The sequence below is a fragment of the Hypomesus transpacificus genome, chromosome 10 (assembly GCF_021917145.1).
Source record: "Hypomesus transpacificus isolate Combined female chromosome 10, fHypTra1, whole genome shotgun sequence".
In the NCBI taxonomy this organism is placed as follows: domain Eukaryota; kingdom Metazoa; phylum Chordata; class Actinopteri; order Osmeriformes; family Osmeridae; genus Hypomesus; species Hypomesus transpacificus.
This window is the reverse complement of record NC_061069.1, coordinates 12,843,232-12,865,588: the sequence shown is the minus strand read 5'-3', so window position 1 is coordinate 12,865,588 and position 22,357 is coordinate 12,843,232. Positions and strand designations below refer to the sequence as shown.

The following is a 22,357-nucleotide window of genomic DNA, read 5'->3' as shown; positions in this document are numbered from 1 at the left end:
CTTATACCCAATCTAAAAACCACCCACCAAAGCAAAGGAATAGTTAGTTATAAAACTATCGATGAGAACTCAACCACAACTTCATCTTTCCTGAAGTTTTCCCAGTGATGGTGATGATTCAGTCAAAGTTACCTGACCCCAAGACATGCTGGATCGCTACCCTGGATAATCAGTCCCATTAGCAGGTGCAGAACCCGATCTTTTAACCGCCAGGTATGACTGCTGCTCACAAAGAGAAGACAGACAGCAGCCACAAGCTGTCCTTGTTTAGGGGTAGCCGACCCTCAAAGCTTGGGTCCTCCTGGGGGGGGGGACAGACTCTTATTTGCTTCAGCAACAGTAACAAGACCAGAGATTATAGGTCATATTGTAGATTCCTGCGAAGTAGTGGGTGTGGTTAGGGGGAAGAGGGCGGGACAGGGCAGGGGGAAGAGCCGGGGGTCAGGGATCCAATCCTGTGTTTATGGTGAGATTCCACAGAAGACTGCCCTCATGCAAATGTCTCCAGATGAAGAGGAAGTAAAATACAAGGATTCCAGCTGCTCTGGAGATCATTCATACCCTGGGACGTCACCACGGCGACACTCAGGCTCGAACAGCAGACACCCTCCCTCTGTAGACCCTGACAAAGGGACTGACGCTCATAGGGGGACGGGTTCCTGCGCTCCGTTTGGTCAGAACTGTTCTAGAGGCGCAAAGTTCCGTCTTCAGAATGGCTAAGTGCCGCACCAACTGCATAGAGAAGCCAGTGTGCATCTGCTTCGAGATCATCGGCCTCTTCATCGGCTCCCACCCCTGGTGGTTTGTCATGGCTCCCCTGATCATCTCCGCAGCTCTGGGAAGCGGATTCTACTTCCTGGAAGACTACAAGTCCAGCGACATCGAGGACCAGTTCACCCCCATGGACGGACTAGCCAAGGCGGAGAGGCGCTACGTCCAGGAGACTTTCCCCAAGCGCGAGGGCATGTTCTCCAGCCTCAGACTGAGCACTTACGGGGTCTACGCCGTCTGGATAGCCTCCAACCACACCAACGTGTGGACGGAGGAGACCATGCGGGAGGTCGTGGACCTGGACAGCAGGGTGAGGAACATGACTGTGCCTTCGGAGGAGGCAGGGGAACACTTTCAGTATTTGGACGTTTGTGCGACAGTTGACGGAAACTGCATCTCAAACGCCATATTGGAGATCCTCAGCAACAATCCCAGCAACGTGGATCAGATTAATCTGACGTTTCCTATCTTTTGTTCGGCGGCCGGTGAGTTTAACCTGCGTCAGTCTCTCGGCAGCGTGAAACGGGATAACAACTCTGTGGTCCAAAGCGCCAAGGCCATACAGCTGTACTACTATCTACGAGAAGACAACACTACCAAAATCAATCTGTGGCTGGAGAAGTTCATATCTTTGCTCTCAGATGAATCCACAACTTCCATACAGGTGAGATGTGAAAGCTGGCCGTGTTCAAGGCCTCTTTAAGGTATTTCCATGGTGACGATGTCATTCCATGCTTCTGTGTCTTCCCAGGTGTCTCACTCCACCTCCAAGTCAATGCAGTGGGAGTTTGACAAGACTCCCAATAGTATCATCAAACTCTTTGCCATCACCTACACCATTGCCATCACATACGCCATCATATCCTGTGTGAGGTTGGTCCAGTTTTCCCTCTAAGATCAGTAAAGTTCTACTCTACGATGGCCGACTCTATTAGAATCTATTCGACACAACTCGATTCCACACTGCTCAGCTAACCTCTATAACAGGTTTCTGTTTACACCCCACTTTTGTTTGGAAACAGATGAACCTTTAGTTATTCACCATCTGGAGGTGCATCAGTGGCAGTACCGGTCCTAGCACATTTGGCGCCCTAGGCCAGATTTATCACCACCCCCCCCCCCCCCCCGGGTGCCCCCCCCCCCCCCAACCACTGCACCGACATATGACGTGGCGTGGTTGGCGCCCTTTGCTGGTAGTGAGGGAAGGATAATTCCGTACTTCTGAAAATGCCGCCCCCCTCTTCATGCCGCCCTAGGTGGCTGCCTATGTCGCCTATAGGAAGGACCGGCCCTGATCAGTGGTGAAGGTTATTAAAGTATTAGTTAATCAATGTTAATAAAATACAACCTTGCACAATGTGTTGACCTCCCGCCCGCCCCCAGGCTGGACCAGGTGAGGAGCAAGGTGTGGGTGGCTGTAGCAGGGGTCCTGTCCAGCGGCCTGGGGGTTCTGTCTGGCTTCGGCTTGATGCTCCTGCTGGGCCAGCCCTTCGTGATGACCGTGGCCACCGCACCCTTCCTGGTCCTGGGTAAGGCCTTCAACACCCTAAGGTTTACAGTGTAAAGTGTTACACACAACAGTGTAGCATTCTTTACATGTAAAAAAAACCACACTGTTTATAGGCGTGGAATGTTTAGGATTCATTTGACAGTTTGAAGTCAAGTCCGTGAGGGTTTCGGTTGGGGCAGTTATATGGCCGTATGTGAAGCACTCTGTGACTGCATGTAAAAAAGGGCTACACGTAACTAATTTGATTAGGAAGTATCAACATAGCAAGGAACAAGGTTATCCAAGCCCACCCCTACCCTCTCTTCGCCCCACCTAACTAGTCTCCGTGTCACTTCCTGTCCCAGGTATCGGCCTGGACGACATGTTCATCCTGCTCTCTGCCTGGCAGAAGACCGGTGTTCTGACCAGCGTGTCCGAGCGGCTGGCGGACACCTACCGAGAAGCCGCCGTCTCCATCACCATCACCACGGTGACGGACGCCTTGGCGCTGTTCCTGGGCTACAGCTCGTCCTTCGGGTCGGTCCAGTCCTTCTGCCTCTACGCCGGCTTCGCCATCCTCTTCTGCTTCTTCTACAACGTCAGCTTCCTCGGCGGCGTCCTGGCGCTGAACGGCCGCAGGGAGGCCGGCAACCGCCACTGGTTCACCTGCGCCCAGATCCCCGAGGACCTCCCCCCGGGGAAGCCCATTGGCTACGGTGTCTGTTGCCTGGGAGGGGCCTACGACCGCGACACGGGGGCTGAGGTGGGTCAGCCGATGGATCAGTTCTTCAGGAAGTTCTACGGTCCGTTCCTGACCCAGGGCTGGGTGAAGGTGTGTGTAGGCGTCCTGTACGCCGGCTACCTGGCCACCAGCGTGTTCGGCTGCTACTGGATGAAGGAGGGCATCGACCTGAGGCACCTGGCCTCCTACGACTCCTACATCATCCCCTACTACGACGACCAGAAGGCCCACTTCTCCTTGTACGGCCCTGTCGTCATGGCGGCGGTGAAGGGGGCGTATCCCTACTGGAGCGAGGACGGACGGGCCAACCTCAGCTCCTGCATGGAGGCGTTCCAGGGGCTGGGGTACGTGGACGGACAGATGTCCTGGCTCCAGGAGTTCCAGGCGAACGCCAACGCAACCGGACAGGACATCAGCACTGAGGCAGCCTTCCTGGGGAACCTGAGCGCTTTCCTCCAGCTCAAACCTGCCTTCAGCCAGGACGTCAACATCACAAAGGACCATCGGATCAACAGCTCGCGCTTCTTCCTCCTGACGAGGCAGGGGGACAAGGTGAGCGACGCGGAGATGCTGACAGGCATGCGGAGCACGGCTAAGGCCTGCGGGGAGAAGCTGGGAGTGGAGCTGCTGGTCTACCACCCCAGCTTCATCTACCACGACCAGTTCACCGTCATCCGGTACAACACCATCCAGACCCTGGGGGTCTCTACCGTGGCCATGCTGGTGGTCTCCCTCATCCTCATTCCCAACCTGCTGTGCTCGCTGTGGGTGGCCTTCTCCATCGGCTCTGTGATCGTGGGCGTGGCTGGGTTCATGTCTCTGTGGGACGTGAGCCTTGACTCCATCTCCATGATCAACCTGATCATCTGCATCGGATTCGCCGTCGACTTCTCCGCCCACGTGGCCTACGCCTTCGTCTCCAGCTCCAAGAACAACCCCAACGAGAGGGCCACGGATGCCCTGGCCAACCTGGGGTATCCCATCATGCAAGGTGCCCTGTCAACCATCCTAGGAGTGGTGGTTCTGTCTGCCTCTGGTAGTTACATCTTCTGGACCTTCTTCAGGATCATGATCCTGGTCATCTTGCTCGGCCTGCTCCATGGCCTCGTCTTCATCCCCGTGTTTATGACTGCGTTCGGAACGTGCCGGAACTGAGCGGCCGTCAGCCAATCAAATGGCCGCTCATCTTCCAACCGGTTTATCAAGGATGGATGGACAGCACAAGCCATCTACGAATATAATGAGAATACAGGGCCTGAATACAGGGCCTGAATACAGGGCCTGAATACAGGGCCTGAATGAAGACTTGCATTTATTTATGCAGAATAAAACATGCATTTAAAAAAATACGTTTTTTTTAATAATAGTGAATTCTGTATGCTTTCATGGAATTTTGCTTTTCCAATAACTGATATTTGCTCCTCTGAATAAACAGTTTGCAGACATTATGAACCTTTTTTATATTTATTTGTACTCCATATAAATATCCATGATTTCCCCTTTAGAATGCTCCTCATGCTCGTTACATACAGGGTGTGTGTATGCTCGTTACATGAGCGTATAAATAGCAGCACCTATACTAACCTCATTAAAGGAGCACGATTTGCTCCACCAACAGAGCTGCTTCCCAGAGGCGAGGATAAACAATGACGACAAAGTTCAATAAAGATAAACAAACAAAACAATGGAATATGTTTACAAGCTGGAAGATAAATATAAATTGCACAGTGCGCCTTTCCCAAAACTTCACTGTAAATATGTTTAACATGTAGGTTTTATCCAAAGCTCTCTCTTTGAAGTCGCTTTGGATAAAAGCATCTGCTAAATGAATAAATGTAGGTTTGGCCCTAAAGCCAGCAGCTCTTGCTGTTCTGCTGAACCTTCAACAAGCACAAGTCCGTCCCTCTTGGTAAAGAAGTCTGCAAAGTGAACTAATTTCCATGTTGATGTAACATCCAATGACAGCATCAACAGGGGAGACAGACAGGATAAGATGACAGGGTTTATTCATTTCATTGTCACACAGCTGAACTTAGTCTCTGTCCTCCTCTTTAAGAGAAGAACAAGAGTTTAGGTGAGGGGCTTCACATGATGCAGATAGACTAGAAGCTTCTATACACATTTATATACAGTTCTCATAACGACCATGGTCATATTTACAAACTAAGCATATGTAAAAAGCCAGAAACCAAAATCTTTAAGTAGTTGGACAAAATAAAAACAAAAAGTGAAAACATAGAATACAACTGATAAATGATAGTTGGTTATATGCTTGGGTACACACTGAACCTCCCCTTTAAAAGAGAAATCATCTCTTAAAGGGAAAGGTGTTGCTTTAAAACAATTCTCTGTACATCATCATCATCATACATCAACACACTTCAAACTCGCGCAGCAATGAGTAGATGATTGTTCACATTCCAGAGGGTCGGTCGTCTCCTCTAACACAGACGTTGGGAGCAGGTGTGGCGTCACCAAAGCAGGTGACGCCCAGAGGAAGACAGGGGGCACCGGGACGGGGGGCAGGGGGGCACCGGGACAAGGGGGCACCGGGACAAGGGGGCACCGGGACAAGGGGGCACCGGGACAAGGGGGCACCGGAACGGTAACGTCACATTTCCCCGGTGGACAGACTGCGGTACGGAGCAAGACGGGGAACCCTGTCAGCCCTCAGTGTTCTGCTCTGTACTACACACACACACACACACACACACACACACACGTTGTGCGGAGATCTAGACAACTAGGAAGGTTCTGAATGGACCAGTGCACTCAGCACAGGGCTGGGTTCTGCTTACACAGGAAGACTGTAGACTGTGTGTGTGTGTGTGTACACATAGATACATACATAGTGTACATACATACTGCAGTTGACATTTAAAATATAATCTAAATCCTGAGGCCTCCATTCAACATTAGCATGTCCAATATTTACATTCATAAGCCCTCCCCCCCCTCCCCCCCCCCCCCCCCCCCCCCCCCCCCCCCCCCCCGCCTCGTCCAATCCCAAGCCCCCCTGGCCTGGCTTTTCCTCCACAGTCACAGGGAGTGCCCTTAACCCATGACCTCTGCCCCAACATTCCCTATACAGACTCCACACCCTCATCACCCACCCTCCACACCCTCCACACCCTCTCTAGCCCCTAACTGACCTGTATGGTGTCCATGTGTACAGCCCTGCCCCCCTGCCCCCCAGATCCATGATATACAACCATGACCCCCGGCGCCCCGCCTCCCTGACTCTCTCAGCCCCACTGCCCCAGGGGGTCTCTGCTCCCGGTCCTCGCCCCCAGCCCCCAGGTGGGTCTCAGGCCCCCAGCCCACCTGGCCCAGGTTCCCTCAGCTCCAGGTCCTTGCCCTCCAGCACCAGACGGATCTCCTTGACGTCCAGCGTCTCGTACCTCAGCAGGGCGTCGGCCAGCATCCGGTGCTCTTTAGCGTGCTGCTTCAGCAGCGCCCGCGCCCGCTCATACGAGTCCTGGGGGGGGATGACATCATCAACACTTGTTTGGGGGAGGGAGGGGGGGGCAACCACTGTAGGGGAAGTGTGACTGGTGCTGAACGTCCACTCACCTTCAACAGCTTCCTGGTTTCCTGTTCGATGGCAGCTTGCGTCTCCGGGCTCTGCTTGGTGACATCACCGTAGGTCATGACCCCAAGCTGACCAATAGGAGGAAGGGGAAGAGAGGAGTTACCCAGGTCAGAGTTCAATTGCAGAACTCTAGAACTCTAAAACCTGGAGTGATTCTACACAACATCTTCTTTAGAACCCAGGGGATGAGTTTTGGATTAAAGATTCAGCAAAGAAAACATGCTTTACCTTCTCACACATTCCGAATCTGGTCACCATCATCTTGGCGATCTTGGTGGCGCTGTCAAAGTCACTCGACGCACCTGGGGAGGAGATGGAGGAGGGAACATGAAGCCATAGGATGCAGACAGCTTGCTAGAGCAGGGCTCACATCTAGAACATGCAGGCAGGGGACCGGGGCGTCCCCGAGGACCAGGGCGTCCCCGAGGACCAGGGCGTCCCAGAGGACCAGGGCGTCCCAGAGGAACGGAGGTATGTCTGAGCGTCTCGGCTGCTCCGGACCTGGAGGACGTACCCGTGGTGATGTACTCGATGCCGAAGATGATCTCCTCGGCAACTCGCCCGCCCATGCTCACGTCCATCTGGGCCAGCAGCTGGGAGCGCGTCTCACTCCAGCGGTCATTCTCAGGGAGCATGGACACCTGGGGGGCAGGAGAGAGGAGGAGAGGGATGAGGAGGAGAGGGGATGAGGAGGAGATGAGGAGGAGAGGGATGAGAGAGGATGAGGAGGAGAGGGGATGAGGAGGAGAGGGATGAGGAGGAGAGGGGATGAGGAGGAGAGGGGATGAGGAGGAGATGAGGAGGAGAGGGATGAGAGGGGATGAGGAGGAGAGGGGATGAGGAGGAGAGGGATGAGGAGGAGAGGGGATGAGGAGGAGAGGGGATGAGGAGGAGATGAGGAGGAGAGGGATGAGAGGGGATGAGGAGGAGAGGGGATGAGGAGGAGAGGGATGAGGAGGAGAGGGGATGAGGAGGAGAGGGGATGAGGAGGAGAGGGGATGAGAGGGATGAGGAGGAGAGGGATGAGGAGGAGAGGGATGAGGAGGAGAGGGGATGAGGAGGAGAGGGATGAGAGGGGATGAGGATGAGAGGGGATGAGGATGAGAGGGGATGAGAGGCATGAGGAGGAGAGGGATGAGGAGAAGAGGGATGAGAAGGAGAGGGATGAGAAGGAGAGGGGATGAGAAGGAGAGGGGTGAGAGGGATGAGAGGAGAGGTGGGGAGAGAGAGGAAGGAAGAAGAGAAACAGATAACTGAGGCAGACTGACGTGGCCCAGGCTGGGTCCTCGGGGCATGATGGTGGCCTTGTTGATAGGCATGGCATCCTTGGTGTAGTACGCTACGATGGCATGGCCGGACTCGTGGTACGCTGTGATCTCCTTGTTCTTCTGGTCGATCTCCACGCTCCTCCTCTCCGGCCCTGGGAGGGAGTGAGGGAGGGGTGGGAGGATGGAGGGATGGAGAAGAGGAAGGAAATGTAGAAAGAGGGAGATAACTTGAGACAGTGTCATGTCGGCATCGCCGTGTAAAAGGCAGAGGAAGGTGGGAGAGCAAAACAGGAAACCTCCCTTAGACAAAAAAGGACCCCACAAGGAGCCACAACTCAAGCCCGAGGCCCCTCCCCCCTCCCCTCCCTCACCCATGAGGATCTTGTCCTTGGCGAACTCCAGTTCCTTCAGGGTCACCATGTCCATGCCGTCCACCGCTGCCTTCAGCGCCGCCTGGTTCACCAGGTTCTCCAGGTCAGCCCCGGAGAAGCCAACCGTGCCACGGGCGATGATTTTAGCCTCCACGTCTGGACAGAGGAAGGCGGTTAGCATATGCTAAGCTAAGCCACCGTGCCTTATAGTGAGGTGGTTAGCATATGCTAAGCTACCGTGCCTCAGTGAGGGGGTTAGCATATGCTAAGCTAAGCCACCGTGCCTCATAGTGAGGTGGTTAGCATATGCTAAGCTAAGCTACCATGCCTCAGTGAGGTGGTTAGCATATGCTAAGCTAACCCACAGTTTGCCATGTAATGATGCTAGCCTCCACGTCTCGACAGATACAGCAAGTTAGTATATGCTAAACTAAGCTGAAATAAGATAAATGTCATGTACTGCTGCAAACCTTCAGAGTTAAGACAACTAATCTGATTATAAATGAGTCTGTTAATTTGCTGATGAATCAGGTAATTATTGAGTGAAAGTAGTCTCCAGTCATGTGAGGTCCTACCAGGATCCACTTTGATCTTCCGGAGGTACCAGTTGATGATCTCTGTGCGTCCCTTCACATCAGGCATGGGGACGGTCACCTGCATGTCGAAGCGACCAGGACGAATCAGAGCACTAGCGGAGAGGAGGGGGGGAGAGGAGAGAGGGATGAGGAGAGGACAGGAGGGATGAGGAGAGGGATGAGGAGAGGGATGAGGAGAGGAGGGGGGGGGCAGAGGAGAGAGGGATGAGGAGAGGGATGAGGAGAGGGATGAGGAGAGGAGGGGGGGGCAGAGGAGAGAGGGATGAGGAGAGGGATGAGGAGAGGGATGAGAAGAGGGATGAGGAGAGGGATGAGGAGAGGAGGGGGGGCAGAGGAGAGAGGGATGAGGAGAGGGATGAGGAGAGGAGGGGGGGCAGAAGAGAGAGGGATGAGGAGAGGACAGGAGGGATGAGGAGGACAGGAGGGATGACGAGGAGAGGAGGGGCGGCAGAGGAGAGAGGGATGAGGAGGGGAGGGATGAGGAGAGGAGGGGGGGCAGAGGAGAGAGGGATGAGGAGGGGACAGAAGGGATGAGGAGGAGAGGAGGGATGAGGGGAGGAGGGATGAGGAGGATGAGAGGAGGGATGAGGAGGAGGGATGAGGCAGTTAGGACCCACATTACTTCTCTTAGTTGTGATGGTGTCCACAGACTCATGCTAAATCTACGGAGACCGAGCCAGGACAAACTGAGCAGGGACATACCTGTCCAGAGCCTCAGGGAAGTTTGTAGCTCCTATAATGATCACGCCCTCGTTTGGTTTGAACCTGCACACAAAAAGGTCAAAGTTCAGAGGTTGGATACAGAACATTCAAATCCACTTCTAACCCTCACTAACCCTAACCATTAACCACAGTTTAACCAACTTTCATCCACAATTTAACCCTCACCCTAACCTTTAACTAATGACTATTTATTTTTTTACTTTTACCAGTCTTTTTAAACATGAGTATTTGTACTTCTACTTGAGTGAAGGATGTGTGGACTTCAGCCATCTCTGCATTTAACCAACTGCCCCAGCACCTCCCCATCTCCAGCCCAACTCCTCCCCATCTCCAGCCCATCTCCTCCCCATGTCCTCCCCATGTCCAGCCCAGCTCCTCCCCATGTCCAGCCCAGCTCCTCCCCATGTCCAGCCCAACTCCTCCCCATGTCCAGCCCAGCTCCTCCCCAACTCCTCCCCATGTCCAGCCCAGCTCCTCCCCAGCTCCTCCCCATGTCCAGCCCAACTCCTCCCCATGTCCAGCCCATCTCCTCCCCATGTCCAGCCCAACTCCTCCCCATGTCCAGCCCATCTCCTCCCCAGCTCCTCCCCATGTCCAGCCCAACTCCTCCCCATGTCCAGCCCATCTCCTCCCCAGCTCCTCCCCATGTCCAGCCCAACTCCTCCCCATGTCCAGCCCATCTCCTCCCCAGCTCCTCCCCATGTCCAGCCCAACTCCTCCCCATGTCCAGCCCAACTCCTCCCCATGTCCAGCCCAGCTCCTCCCCAGCTCCTCCCCATGTCTAGCCCAACTCCTCCCCATGTCCAGCCCAACTCCTCCCCATGTCCAGCCCAGCTCCTCCCCAGCTCCTCCCCATGTCCAGCCCAACTCCTCCCCATGTCCAGCCCAGCTCCTCCCCATCTCCTCCCCATGTCCAGCCCAACTCCTCCCCATGTCCAGCCCATCTCCTCCCCATCTCCTCCCCATGTCCAGCCCAACTCCTCCCCATCTCCTCCCCATGTCCAGCCCAACTCCTCCCCATGTCCAGCCCAACTCCTCCCCATGTCCAGCCCAACTCCTCCCCATGTCCAGCCCATCTCCTCCCCATGTCCAGCCCAACTCCTCCCCATGTCCAGCCCATCTCCTCCCCAGCTCCTCCCCATGTCCAGCCCAACTCCTCCCCATGTCCAGCCCATCTCCTCCCCAGCTCCTCCCCATGTCCAGCCCAACTCCTCCCCATGTCCAGCCCAACTCCTCCCCATGTCCAGCCCAGCTCCTCCCCAGCTCCTCCCCATGTCCAGCCCAACTCCTCCCCATGTCCAGCCCAACTCCTCCCCATGTCCAGCCCAGCTCCTCCCCAGCTCCTCCCCATGTCCAGCCCAACTCCTCCCCATGTCCAGCCCATCTCCTCCCCATGTCCTCCCCATGTCCAGCCCAACTCCTCCCCATGTCCAGCCCATCTCCTCCCCATCTCCTCCCCATGTCCAGCCCATCTCCTCCCCAGCTCCTCCCCATGTCCAGCCCAACTCCTCCCCATGTCCAGCCCAACTCCTCCCCATGTCCAGCCCAGCTCCTCCCCAGCTCCTCCCCATGTCCAGCCCAACTCCTCCCCATGTCCAGCCCATCTCCTCCCCATCTCCTCCCCATGTCCAGCCCAACTCCTCCCCATGTCCAGCCCAACTCCTCCCCATGTCCAGCCCAACTCCTCCCCATGTCCAGCCCAGCTCCTCCCCAGCTCCTCCCCATGTCCAGCCCAACTCCTCCCCATGTCCAGCCCATCTCCTCCCCATCTCCTCCCCATGTCCAGCCCAACTCCTCCCCATGTCCAGCCCAGCTCCTCCCCATCTCCAGCCCATCTCCTCCCCATGTCCTCCCCATGTCCTCCCCATGTACAGCCCAACTCCTCCCCATGTCCTCCCCAACTCCTCCCCATGTCCAGCCCAACTCCTCCCCATGTCCAGCCCAACTCCTCCCATCTCCAGCCCTGCAGTAGCGTACCCGTCCATCTCTGCCAGCAGCTGGTTGATGGTCTGTCTGGAGTAGGGATGCATGGGAGACTCGATCCTCTTCCCCCCAACACTGTCCAGCTCATCTATAAAGATCACACAGGGGGCGCTGGCCTTTGCCTCTCCTGGGGGGGGGGGGGGGGGTTAGAGGGGGGGAGGGGGGGGGGGCAGGAGGAAGCTAGGTTACAGTGTACAGTCTCTCATCGCTGAGTCTCCATTTTAGAAGAACCTCAGACAGCTGCCACTCACTGAAGAGGTTCCTGATGCGACTGGCTCCGACGCCCACGAACATCTCGTCGAACTCGGACCCTGAGGCGTAGTAGAAGGGCACGTCTGCCTCCCCGGCCACCGCCCTGGCCAGCAGGGTCTTCCCCGTGCCTGGGGGGCCCACCAGGAGCACACCTGGAGGGGGGAGGAGGGGACCACGAACCAGATGAGGTCGATGGTTACTTGTCGGAGAGGCTGGTGGCACAGGTCTACTGACACCTGAGGACCAGGTCTACTCAACCCACTCTTGCTCCCCCTGCCCCAGCACGGTGACCTCTCACCTTTGGGCAGCTTGCCCCCCAGCACGGTGAACTTCTGAGGGTTCTTCAGGAACTCCACCACCTCCTGCAGCTCGTTCTTGGCCTCCTCCACGCCCTTCACGTGCTCGAAGGTCACGCTCTTCACCTGCACCGGGTCCACCGCAGAGTCCAGCCCTGATGTGGTTCGGAACCGCACTGTCCATGACGGTTAGATTACAGCCCATGGCAATACTGCTGGTTAAGGTCTGGTTCCTGCTTTTACTGGTCAGATTAAGGTTTGTGTGTGTAGTTACTAGTCAGATTAGAGTCTGGTTACTGGTTTTACTGGTCAGAATAGGGTCTGTGTGTGTAGTTACTTGTCCTACTGGGTGTGAGCAGGTGAGAGGCGTCTGTAAGCAGGTGAGAGGTGTCTGTAGGCAGGTAAGGGGTGTCTGTAGGCAGGTGAGAGGTGTCTGTAGGCAGGTGAGAGGTGTCTGTAAGCAGGTGAGAGGTGTCTGTAGGCAGGTGAGAGGTGTCTGTAGGCAGGTGAGAGGTGTCTGTAGGCAGGTGAGGTGTCTGTAGGCAGGTGAGAGGTGTCTGTAGGCAGGTGAGAGGTGTCTGTAAGCAGGTGAGAGGTGTCTGTAGGCAGGTGAGAGGTGTCTGTAGGCAGGTGAGAGGTGTCTGTAGGCAGGTGAGGTGTCTGTAGGCAGGTGAGAGGTGTCTGTAGGCAGGTGAGAGGTGTCTGTAGGCAGGTGAGAGGTGTCTGTAGGCAGGTGAGAGGTGTCTGTAGGCAGGTGAGTGGTGTCTGTACCCGATAAGAAGGGGGTCTTGGACAGGCCGTAGAGTCCCACCAGCAGCAGCACCAGCAGGATCAGCCGGGTCCTCCTCAGAGAGTCTGCAGGGGCACACAGAGAGGGGGGGAGGGCTCAGAGGGTGTGTCGCTTCATAGTGTGTGTGTTCAAAGTGTGTGTGTGTGTGTGTGCTCCCCCACCCTGCGTGCGCTGTGTGAGGGCCTGGGCCTTGAGGAAGCCCTCAGCGAAGCCGCCCTTGAAGGCGTCCTGGTGTCCGTCCGGAACGTTCCGGCTCTTCAGCAGCGTCTCCAGGGTCTCCACCTCTGCACCGCGCTCCCGCCACAGCAGGCCCTGCAGGGGGGGGGACAGGGTCAGAGGACAGGGTCAGGGGGGGGGACAGGGTCAGAGGACAGGGTCAGGGGAGGGGGGGGGACAGGGTCAGGGGGGGGGGGGGGACAAGGTCAGGGGGGGGGTCTGGGGAGGGTTATGTGAAGGCAGAGCAGTGAGACCAGACTGACCTTCATGAAGGAGGGTGTGAAGCTTTCCACCTCCAGAGGGCGCTCCTGTCCTGCCCTCAGCCTCTTGGCCTTCCTCAGGGTCTTAAAGCCCCTGGTCTGCACCCACACTGCAACACACACACACAGGTGTTAATGAGTACTCCAGCATTTGTGGAGGTGACAGTGACAGGTGTGGAGGTGACAGGTGTGGAGGTGACAGTGACAGGTGTGGAGGTGACAGTGACAGGTGTGGAGGTGACAGGTGTGGAGGTGACAGTGACAGGTGTGGAGGTGACAGGTGTGGAGGTGACAGGTGTGGAGGTGACAGTGACAGGTGCAGAGGTGACAGTGACAGGTGCAGAGGTGACAGTGACAGGTGTGGAGGTGACAGTGACAGGTGTGGAGGTGACAGCGACAGGTGTGGAGGTGACAGTGACAGGTGCGGTCCTCAGCTACCTGGCCAGTAGGGCAGCTGGGCGGAGACTTTCTGGAGGGGGGAGGGGCTCTGTCTGCAGAAGGCCAGGGGGGCGGGGCCCAGGGGGAGGGGGCCCATGGCACCGCCAGAGAACCCTGATGAGACAAGGCAGACACTCAACTAGTATGTTTCACACAGTCAGTTATGGTTTGGGAATGATTCCCCCGAGAGGAAGAATAAAGTGCTGATCTATCCTACTATACATTTACATTTAGCAGACGCTCTTATCCAGAAGTACAGGGACATTCCCCTGAGGCAAGTAGGGTGAAATGCCTTGCCCAAGGACACAAAGTAATTTGGCACAGCCAAGAATCGAACCGCTCAGCCATCTGTACCCACACCCACACCCCCACTGTAGGGTTCACACCCTCTAGATAAACGTGTCTCCTGGCAGCTGGCTCTACGCACCATGTTTGTTGTGGTAGAAGGAGTGGGAGGACAGGTGGGAGGTCTTCCAGGCGTTCTGAATGGGGCTGGGGGGAGATGGCGCCCCCTGCTGGTGCAAGCAGGGAAGCACGGTGTTGACCAGCTCGTGCAGCTGGCCCAGACCCAGGTCAGACAGACCCAGCTCCTTCAGGCTCAGGCTGGGCTGTGTGTGTGAACAGCAGGAGATAACACACATACACACAGCAGGGATTAGTCTGGAGATAAATACTGTGTGTCAACCCTGGAAATGTTTGTCTTTAATATTCCATTATGGTTCTTCCTGTGTGTGTGTGTGTGTGTGTGTGTGTGTGTGTGTGTGTGTGTGTCTCTACCTCCGAGCTGGCTGTCTCCTGCTCGGTAGCGTTCTCCGCGCGCTGTGTCTTGGCGGCAGAGCTGCTGATACTTACAGAGCTCTTCAAGGAGTGGAGGGCGTTAATCAAGTTACTCAGAGGAACTGTCACCTGCGAGGATTGCAAACATTAAAACACTCATTTTAAACAAGCGCAATCGTTACATACACAGCCACCGTCCAACACGCATTCAGTGTGTAAGCAGTGACTTAACTAACAAAACTAGCTGAAGCTAAGTGTGTAAACAACTAAACTAACATTTGACGTATCACTTTCAGACACGGCAGGAGGAGAAACAGGGGCTTGGACGAGAAGTGTACGTTGTTAGTTATGCGGCTGAGGACGTGATTCGAGGCAGGGGCGACAGCGGTCATGAAGCCCATCACAGCGATCGCGTCTGACGCAGTCTAGAGTTGCACACTTGCATAACCCCAGACTAGCTAGCCCAGTCTGCTTAGCATCGCAAAAAAAAATAGATACGATAATAACAAAGTAGTGGTGTCCAGTTGAAATATTCCTTTGCACATTTTTACAAATATACACTGACAGTTTAAGATATGTAAGGTAACTGACTAGAAACGTTTGACATGTGATGGGTAGATACTAGCATAGTAGGAAGGCCATCCAGCTAGCTAGCTAGCTCACACTTACGTAGTTCATGACCAACCGGTTGGCAACCGGTTGTTTGGTTCTTACCTGTGGTTGGACTGTCATTGACAAAGAAAACATTTTCAGAAGAGTCTATTGCCTGACTCTCAGCTGTGTGGCTTCGCGGTCAGATGCAAATTCTCCGGTCTTGTAATTGTGTTTCACTGAAGTACCTTGGCTAGTTAACTAGCCTGTCTTGTGTTTCTCGGAACTGGTCGGCAAAACTACGGAAATGAACTGTTCGCGTGGTACTATACTTCCGGGTTAGTCGGGATTTTTTTTTTTTGGGGGGGGGGGGGGGGGGGGGGGGGGGGGTCAATATCAGCCACAGCCAATGTCGAACACACCTGTTAAGTTACCCCACCCCATGTAAATGCTTTCGAAAAGGAATTATCTATATTTGTGAAGTCGCTGAGTGTGATGACTATCCTCAAGCCATAAACCTATATTCTTTTTTAGAAAAATGGGATTTCATTTGAATAACCTCTACAATTGTCATTAGGGTTTCTCCGCTAGTCCCTGTCTTCCTATGCCCTGTGTGCTCTGAAATCTACAATAAAGAGTGAAACACGGCTAACTAGCTGTGTTAGCCGGTTGATTGTGCCGGTTAAGAAGCTTTGGACAGTGCTGTAAAAACAGGCTACTTTATTCTTATAAATAAGTGTAGCATTTCATGCTGAAAACGTACAGAACAAAGTCATTAAAAGCCAAATACATTTCATTGTTAGTAGTATAATGCTGTTTATACTGCAAACTGGTTTATTGCAAGTGCACTGGGCACATAGTTGTATGGTCTACAGTTTTATAGTGGAATTACAATATACATTCATGTTCTATGATTCAGTGTCATCCATGTATTGCACATGTCCTCCGTAACTATCTAAATCATGCACAGAAAACAAAACAACATAAAAAAGATATATCTATCATTACTCTTTACAAAAGATTGTCTTCAACCCTTTTCATTGTTGTTTTGTCAATAATTTCACTCTTTGGGCGAATATTCGGCAACACCAAAGCCCTATGATCCCGAAACCCGCGTCTCCCAGCATTACGTTTCAATCAAAGGAAGTTTGTTGCGCTACTGAGAGAAACAATGACAGTGATCACAGTGACCACACACTGTAAACATATTTTCTGAAATGTACTAAACATTTGACTGAAAAACATCAGAATATATCATCTGTGAATAGTTAGTATCAGCTACGATGATGATGATCAATGTCTCACGATGCTTATTCGATCACAGGTTGATGTGTTTTAATAGCATGTAGTAACGCCATGAGGCTATAGTTGATGTGTAGTTGTTTCAGTGGAATGTCCCTTTAATACGGTCAAGGACCGGCAGTGCCTGACTCCTCCCCCACCCAGCAGACTCCTGACTCCTCCCCCACCCAGCAGACTCCTGGCTCCTCCCCCACCCAGCAGACTCCTGGCTCCTCCCCCGCCCAGCAGACTCCTGACTCCTCCCCCACCCAGCAGACTCCTGGCTCCTCCCCCACCCTGCGGACTCCTGACTCCTCCCCCACCCAGCTGGCTCCTGGCTCCTCCCCCGCTTAGCAGACTACCAGGTAAAGGTGCGACAGCCTCGCTGAGCTTCGACGAACATTCCTATTTCCTCAACTGATTTTTCTGCAGTAAAAAAACAAAACAAACAACAGAGCATATGTATAAAGTGGCCTTTAGGAGTGAGTGTTTACCTGACAGGGTTTACCTGACAGGGTTTACCTGACAGGGTTTACCTGACAGGGTTTACCTGAGGATTAAGAAGATGGGGGAAAATACCACTCATATAACACACACACACACACACATTGAGAAAGGTCTGATCGGAACCAGAACCTTGCCTCAGTGGAACACTGTGACATCACTGTAACATCATTCACCTCCTCTTCCTCCTCTGCAGGAACAGCCAAACCAGCCAATGGGCGAACAGAGGCCAGACTGTGGTGAACGCCACGGCAACAGGGGACAGGTGCAAGGGCCACCATGAGGGTCTCTGGAATATTGACAAACAGTGAATCTCAGACGTTTAAATATATATTATGTTCCTAAATATATATATGTTATACAGGATATACATGTTTACAGTATTAGCATTAAAAAAAAATCTAATCGCCCTCTTTCCTGATCTCCCTCCGTCCCCCTCCCTCTCTCTCCTCTCTGAGAAGAGACCTGCTGTACCTGTGTGATCAGCAGTGGGGGGCCAGAGTCTCTGAGTCTCACAGACAGCAATCTGGTCTGAGGAGCAGAAACAGACATGATGGAGGTGAGAAGAAGAAAAGGAGAAGACAGGAGGAGAGAGAGAGAGAGGGGGGGGGGGAGGAGAGAGAGAGGGGGGGGGGGAGAGAGAGAGGGGAGGAGAGAGAGAGGAGGAGAGGGGGGAGATTGCTGACCTGTGTTTCCGTCAACACCTCCAGGTTGTCCAGTCTCTGGAGCACCGAGCACATGTCCTCTTGCAGCCTCCTCAGCGCCATGGCGATCTGCACATCCAGGTTGCCGCCGGTGACAGCCTCCGAACCGCAGCAGAGCTGAGAGCTGTGGCTCATACTCGGGGACTCTAAGCCTGGGATTGGAACACAGAGAGGTGGGCTCTGAGCCTGGGACTGGAACACAGACAAGTGGGCTCTGAGCTTGGGACTGGAACACAGAGAGGTGGGCTCTGAGCCTGGGACTGGAACACAGAGAGGTGTGCTCTAAGCCTGGGACTGGAACACAGAGAGGTGTGCTCTGAGCCTGGGACTGGAACACAGAGAGGTGTGCTCTGAGCCTGGGACTGGAACACAGAGAGGTGGGCTCTGAGCCTGGGACTGGAACACAGAGAGGTGTGCTCTGAGCCTGGGACTGGAACACAGACAAGTGGGCTCTGAGCCTGGGATTGGAACACAGACAAGTGGGCTCTGAGCTTGGGACTGGAACACAGAGAGGTGGGCTCTGAAGACGTCCTTTTGAGAATATTTTTCTTGGTTCCACGTAGAACACCTGCTTAAGGTTCCTACCTGTTTCTTTCTGTGACGAGGAGTTGTCGGGGCGGTCCGTACCAAGTCCTGACTCACAGGGGGGGTCCCCCCATGCCCGGGTCCTGGTGGTGTCTTCCAGCTCCAGGCCCCTACTCTTCACACTCCCAGAGGAGGGCAGCCTGGTTGACCTGGAGGCCTGGGGGGGGGCCTTAAAGTTTCAGTTCAACTTTTTGAAACTTCCAACAACAAAAAAACACATTAGAATCGTGTTTTAGAAACTTAAAAAAAAAATATTTGTGGAACCTTTTTGAAAATAATTGTTCAACCTTTCAAAACTTTATTTTCACACACACAGTTGAGGAGCGAGGTTCTGAGCCCACCTGGTCCATGGCCAGATGCTCCATGGAGTCACAGAACTCCTCGTTGTCTGAGTCACCACGGTGGATCAGCTCAGCGTCTCTGGGATCTGCTTCGTAAAAAGTTGTTACTAAGTCTACAGGACAGGTGGTGCCGCTTGACTGAAGAATATCAGAAATAACATGATGTGTTCACACACACTGAGTGTGTGTGTGTTTGGGGAGGTGGGTATGTCCCAGACGAACTGTAGAAGTCCCAGAACATCCCCCCAGACTCTGTTCCATCATAGTGACATCAGACTGTGAGGAGGGGGCGGGGGTCCTCACCGCTGAGGTGTCCGTTGAGGTGCCTGTGCCAGGGGCCCTGTGAGGGGCCTCCGGAGCAGGCCAGCTCCTCCTCCTCCACCTCGCTGTTCAGGGAACTGTGCGTCCCGTTGGTGGCGGAGGACACACTAGGAGCCGCGATGCCGTTGGTCAGTCTGAACCCCGACCTCCAGCGCCAGTCCTCCACCCTCAGGAGACGAGGATCAGGCCTCCCTCCTGGAACTGAAACACCACGTCACGTGTGTGTGGGGGGGGGATGTGTGTGTGTGGGGGGGGGGGGGGTGGAGAAATAAAGAAAGACAGAAAGGGGGAGAGACGGAGAGAGAGAAAGAGGGACAGATAGAAGAAGAAAGTGCTTTTGAGAGAGACACAAGCAGAATATGAGCGTGTCAGAGAGACTGTGAGAAGTGAGTGTGTATTGAACAGTCTGTAGTTAGGTTGTTCTAATGTACTTAGAGATAAATACCTACAAACCGCGGACTGTTAAACAAGGTTTCCAAACTTCTGTATAAATAGTCATAGATGAAGACAGGAGAATTGTCCTGCAGTCTAACCACTCTTCTCTGTTCATGTGGAACATGACCTTCCCTGCTGCTGCTGTTACCTCTGTCCTCCTCCTGCAGATGTTCCTCTGCATCTTCATCACTCTCATCCTCCTCATCATCACCATCATCATCATCATCACCATCAGCAGCATCACTGCTCCCCTCCTTGCCTTCCACCTTGGTCTCCTCCTCCTCGCTCACTGCTGATTGGCTCTCTACACCATTCCAAACTACGCCAGTGACATCACTTCCTGCTGTCGTGAGCTCCTCAGTGGGGTTCTGCAGTGCATCCCACAGATCCCCAAATCCTGCCCAGCGTGAGATGGAGAGGGGGTGAGGAGGTGAGGGGGGGAGGAAAGGAGGTGAGGGGTGAGGTGGCAAGGTGAGGAGATGAGGAAGCACTACTGCTTCACTCCACCACAGTAACAGGCACCACTACCATCTAGGAAACATATCTTTGACGATGATAAGTGACTGGAAATAAAATCCCTCTATCATCAGGTCACTATGGGAAAAGACCTGGACACACAACACTACACAGGTTACCATGGAGACCAGGACACACTACACAGGTGCTCTGCTACTACAGAAACTCACTCACACACGACATACACCATCACTAAGAACTTCAAGAAACTCACACACTACACACACTACTACGGGTATATAACACTACACATGGCACTGCTGGTCTACAGGTCAGGTGGGCGGGGCCACCAGTAGACTTGCCTTCCATCAGCGGCTTGTCAGTAGGCCCTCCGAACCCCACTGGCCAAGAGAGAGACAAACACCAGTCAGCCAGGGTCAGGGGTCAGGGGTCAGGGGTCATGAAGCCCCAGTCCTACCTACACTGTAGTGTGTGTTCGTGTGCTCAGTGAATAGGTCCTTCAGGGGTCCTAAGTGCAGGGATTTTAGTCGGGCACCTGAAGCGGACGCAAAAGGCCTGGTGAAAGGTCTCTTGTCTTCCTCCTCCTCTTCCTCCTCCTCCGCGCCTCCCTCCACCTCCTCGTAGAAGTTCCCCAGGAGCTCCAGCAGAGCTGACACCTCCTCCGTCATCGGGAGTGTTTCCAGAATCTTCCAGGACACGTCAAAACAGTTCCCCAATTAATTCATACAGTTAACACCGTTATTACACTTACTTTTCCAGTTTGTTCTACCGTGCAGCAATGCTAGAACCCATGTCTGTACTCCAGGAAGAGGTGAACCAATCAGACCACTCACCAGCTGGATGTCATCTACATACGCCGCCATCGCCTCCTCCCTGGTCATCTCCCCTAGCGACCGCCACGCGTCCCTAGCAACACAGCACACGCCAGTGAGTCACCAGCTTATTGGCTGACCTGAGGTCAACTCACAAACAGGAATCAAAACTTTATATGGTATTTTGAACACAGTTAAAGGCTGTTTGCCACCAAATTAACATAAAGTGAATGATGTTTCTGTCATCTCCAGCCCCTTTCCTCTCAGTACCCTGCAGCTGTAACACGGCCTGTCTCACGGCCTGTCTCACGGCCTGTCTCACGGCCTGTCTCACGGCCTGTTTCACACCCTGTCTCACGGCCTGTCTCACGACCTGTCTCACGGCCTGTCTCACGGCCTGTTTCACACCCTGTCTCACGGCCTGTCTCACGGCCTGTCTCACGGCCTGCGACTGCTCTGACCAGGTCAACTCATCTCCCCTCCTCAAGTAAAGAAATCATTTAGAGTACCATTTGGCCTTGCCAGCAGTGTCCCAGAAGCCAGCTGGCCGGGGCCTGCAGCAGGGCCCACAGGTAACCTGCTGGTAGTAGCTGTAGAACATCATCATCATGTCATCCGAGGGCTGGTACGGACCTGGGGGGAGGGGGGAGAGCGCCTTATATTGATGTCAATCTAATTATGCTTCAGAAAAGCTAATCAGCTGAACACTCACTAGCACTATAACGGTTCTTGTAAGAGCCTGTCCCTATAACTCCGCCTGCTGGGGCGTTTAGTAGCCTGTATTTACCATGAAGGCTAAACCTGTCAGGATTTAGGTCAACCAATCCCAGACAGCTTCTACGGAGGAGGTTGGTGGCACAGCACATAGTCAGACGTAAACACGGTCCTTCAGAGAAACCGCTGTCCATTAACTCTATTAAGTGTTTGAATTGCTCGCTGAACATGGTGTCCTTTACACAACCGGCTTGACTGTACAGCCAGGTCTAGTCTGAACTGACAGCGCGGTCTGTCTGGGCTAATTCAGTTATCCGCGAGGGCAAGAGTGGATGCTAGGTTACCGTCTTCAGACAAGCTCCGTATCACTCTGACAGCAGCATCGAATTTGGTCTCAAGGGAGGCACTATCGGCCTCACACGCCATAGTAGTCCCGAGCCCCACCGGCATGGTCGGCTAGTGTTCACGTCCTCGGGGTGATCGATTACTGACAACAACAACAATAAACATGTAATTATAAATAAAGTTTGGTTATTTCCCCGCGCAGTTGCGCTGTAACGTATTGTAGCCTACAATCGGATAAAGCATCTAATTTATGTCTCAGGACAATTGGCTACTTAATAAAATGACCTCCGTGAGTATAGGCCTGACTATGATTATATCAACAAGAAAGCGATCTAAATGAGAATTATATTGAATGTTAAAACAAATCCGACGGTGAGGTACTAACCTGTCTGAGTTTCATGTCTTCGGGGTAAATTAGTCCTTGGCAACCCGCATCCGATGGGTGCTCATCCTCAGATTCGGTAGCTAAAACACTGCACATATCATTCACAAATCTGCTAGGGATTAGTAGTTTCGGTAGCGCCTCATTTACAATACGCTTGAGCAAAGCCTTTCAGAGTTTCTCCTACAAAACCCAGAATGCTCTACGGTTGACCAGGTCTCACTGGGAGGTGTAGTTTTCAATCTGCAAATTCTAGTGATTTGTAGGAGTTTGCGGCCACCGATTATGATTGTCTTAAACT

At 53.6% G+C, this 22,357-nt stretch overlaps 3 protein-coding genes across 9 annotated transcripts; 1 reads left to right on the top strand and 2 right to left on the bottom strand.

The window, feature by feature from the left end:
* Positions 1-430: 430 nt before the first annotated feature.
* On the top strand, positions 431-4,241 carry LOC124472492 (patched domain-containing protein 3). The gene is made up of 4 exons (XM_047027371.1): positions 431-1,435; positions 1,523-1,644; positions 2,155-2,300; positions 2,626-4,241. The coding sequence occupies exons 1-4, from the start codon at positions 713-715 to the stop codon at positions 4,155-4,157; spliced, it is 2,523 nt and encodes an 840-aa protein (XP_046883327.1). The 5' UTR covers positions 431-712; the 3' UTR covers positions 4,158-4,241.
* Positions 4,242-5,995: 1,754 nt separating this feature from the next.
* On the bottom strand, positions 5,996-15,462 carry LOC124472494 (ATP-dependent zinc metalloprotease YME1L1-like). 3 transcript variants are annotated; one of them, XM_047027375.1, is made up of 19 exons: positions 15,279-15,462; positions 14,565-14,693; positions 14,215-14,395; positions 13,881-13,901; positions 13,788-13,835; positions 13,353-13,459; positions 13,035-13,185; positions 12,855-12,938; positions 12,086-12,259; positions 11,787-11,939; positions 11,530-11,662; positions 9,532-9,594; positions 8,809-8,921; positions 8,234-8,389; positions 7,863-8,014; positions 7,109-7,235; positions 6,823-6,896; positions 6,576-6,662; positions 5,996-6,480 (listed from the first exon to the last, which is right to left on the bottom strand). In XM_047027375.1, the coding sequence occupies exons 1-19, from the start codon at positions 15,309-15,311 to the stop codon at positions 6,310-6,312; spliced, it is 2,157 nt and encodes a 718-aa protein (XP_046883331.1). In that variant the 5' UTR covers positions 15,312-15,462; the 3' UTR covers positions 5,996-6,309. The 3 variants fall into 3 exon arrangements, with proteins under 3 accessions (XP_046883331.1, XP_046883329.1, XP_046883330.1); XM_047027373.1 differs by having other exon boundaries at positions 13,788-13,901; XM_047027374.1 differs by having other exon boundaries at positions 12,086-12,238; positions 13,788-13,901.
* Positions 15,463-16,744: 1,282 nt separating this feature from the next.
* LOC124472503 (acyl-CoA-binding domain-containing protein 5A-like) lies at positions 16,745-22,279 on the bottom strand. 5 transcript variants are annotated; one of them, XM_047027400.1, is made up of 14 exons: positions 22,060-22,279; positions 21,674-21,816; positions 21,125-21,248; positions 20,637-20,709; positions 20,339-20,489; positions 20,145-20,183; positions 19,475-19,723; positions 18,874-19,092; positions 18,571-18,656; positions 18,230-18,386; positions 17,627-17,802; positions 17,415-17,471; positions 17,117-17,229; positions 16,745-16,862 (listed from the first exon to the last, which is right to left on the bottom strand). In XM_047027400.1, the coding sequence occupies exons 2-14, from the start codon at positions 21,777-21,779 to the stop codon at positions 16,850-16,852; spliced, it is 1,563 nt and encodes a 520-aa protein (XP_046883356.1). In that variant the 5' UTR covers positions 21,780-21,816; positions 22,060-22,279; the 3' UTR covers positions 16,745-16,849. The 5 variants fall into 5 exon arrangements, with proteins under 5 accessions (XP_046883356.1, XP_046883353.1, XP_046883354.1 ...); XM_047027397.1 differs by lacking the exons at positions 21,674-21,816; positions 22,060-22,279 and adding an exon at positions 21,403-21,662; XM_047027398.1 differs by lacking the exons at positions 21,674-21,816; positions 22,060-22,279 and adding an exon at positions 21,403-21,662 and having other exon boundaries at positions 17,627-17,796.
* Between the last annotated feature and the right edge of the window lie 78 nt (positions 22,280-22,357).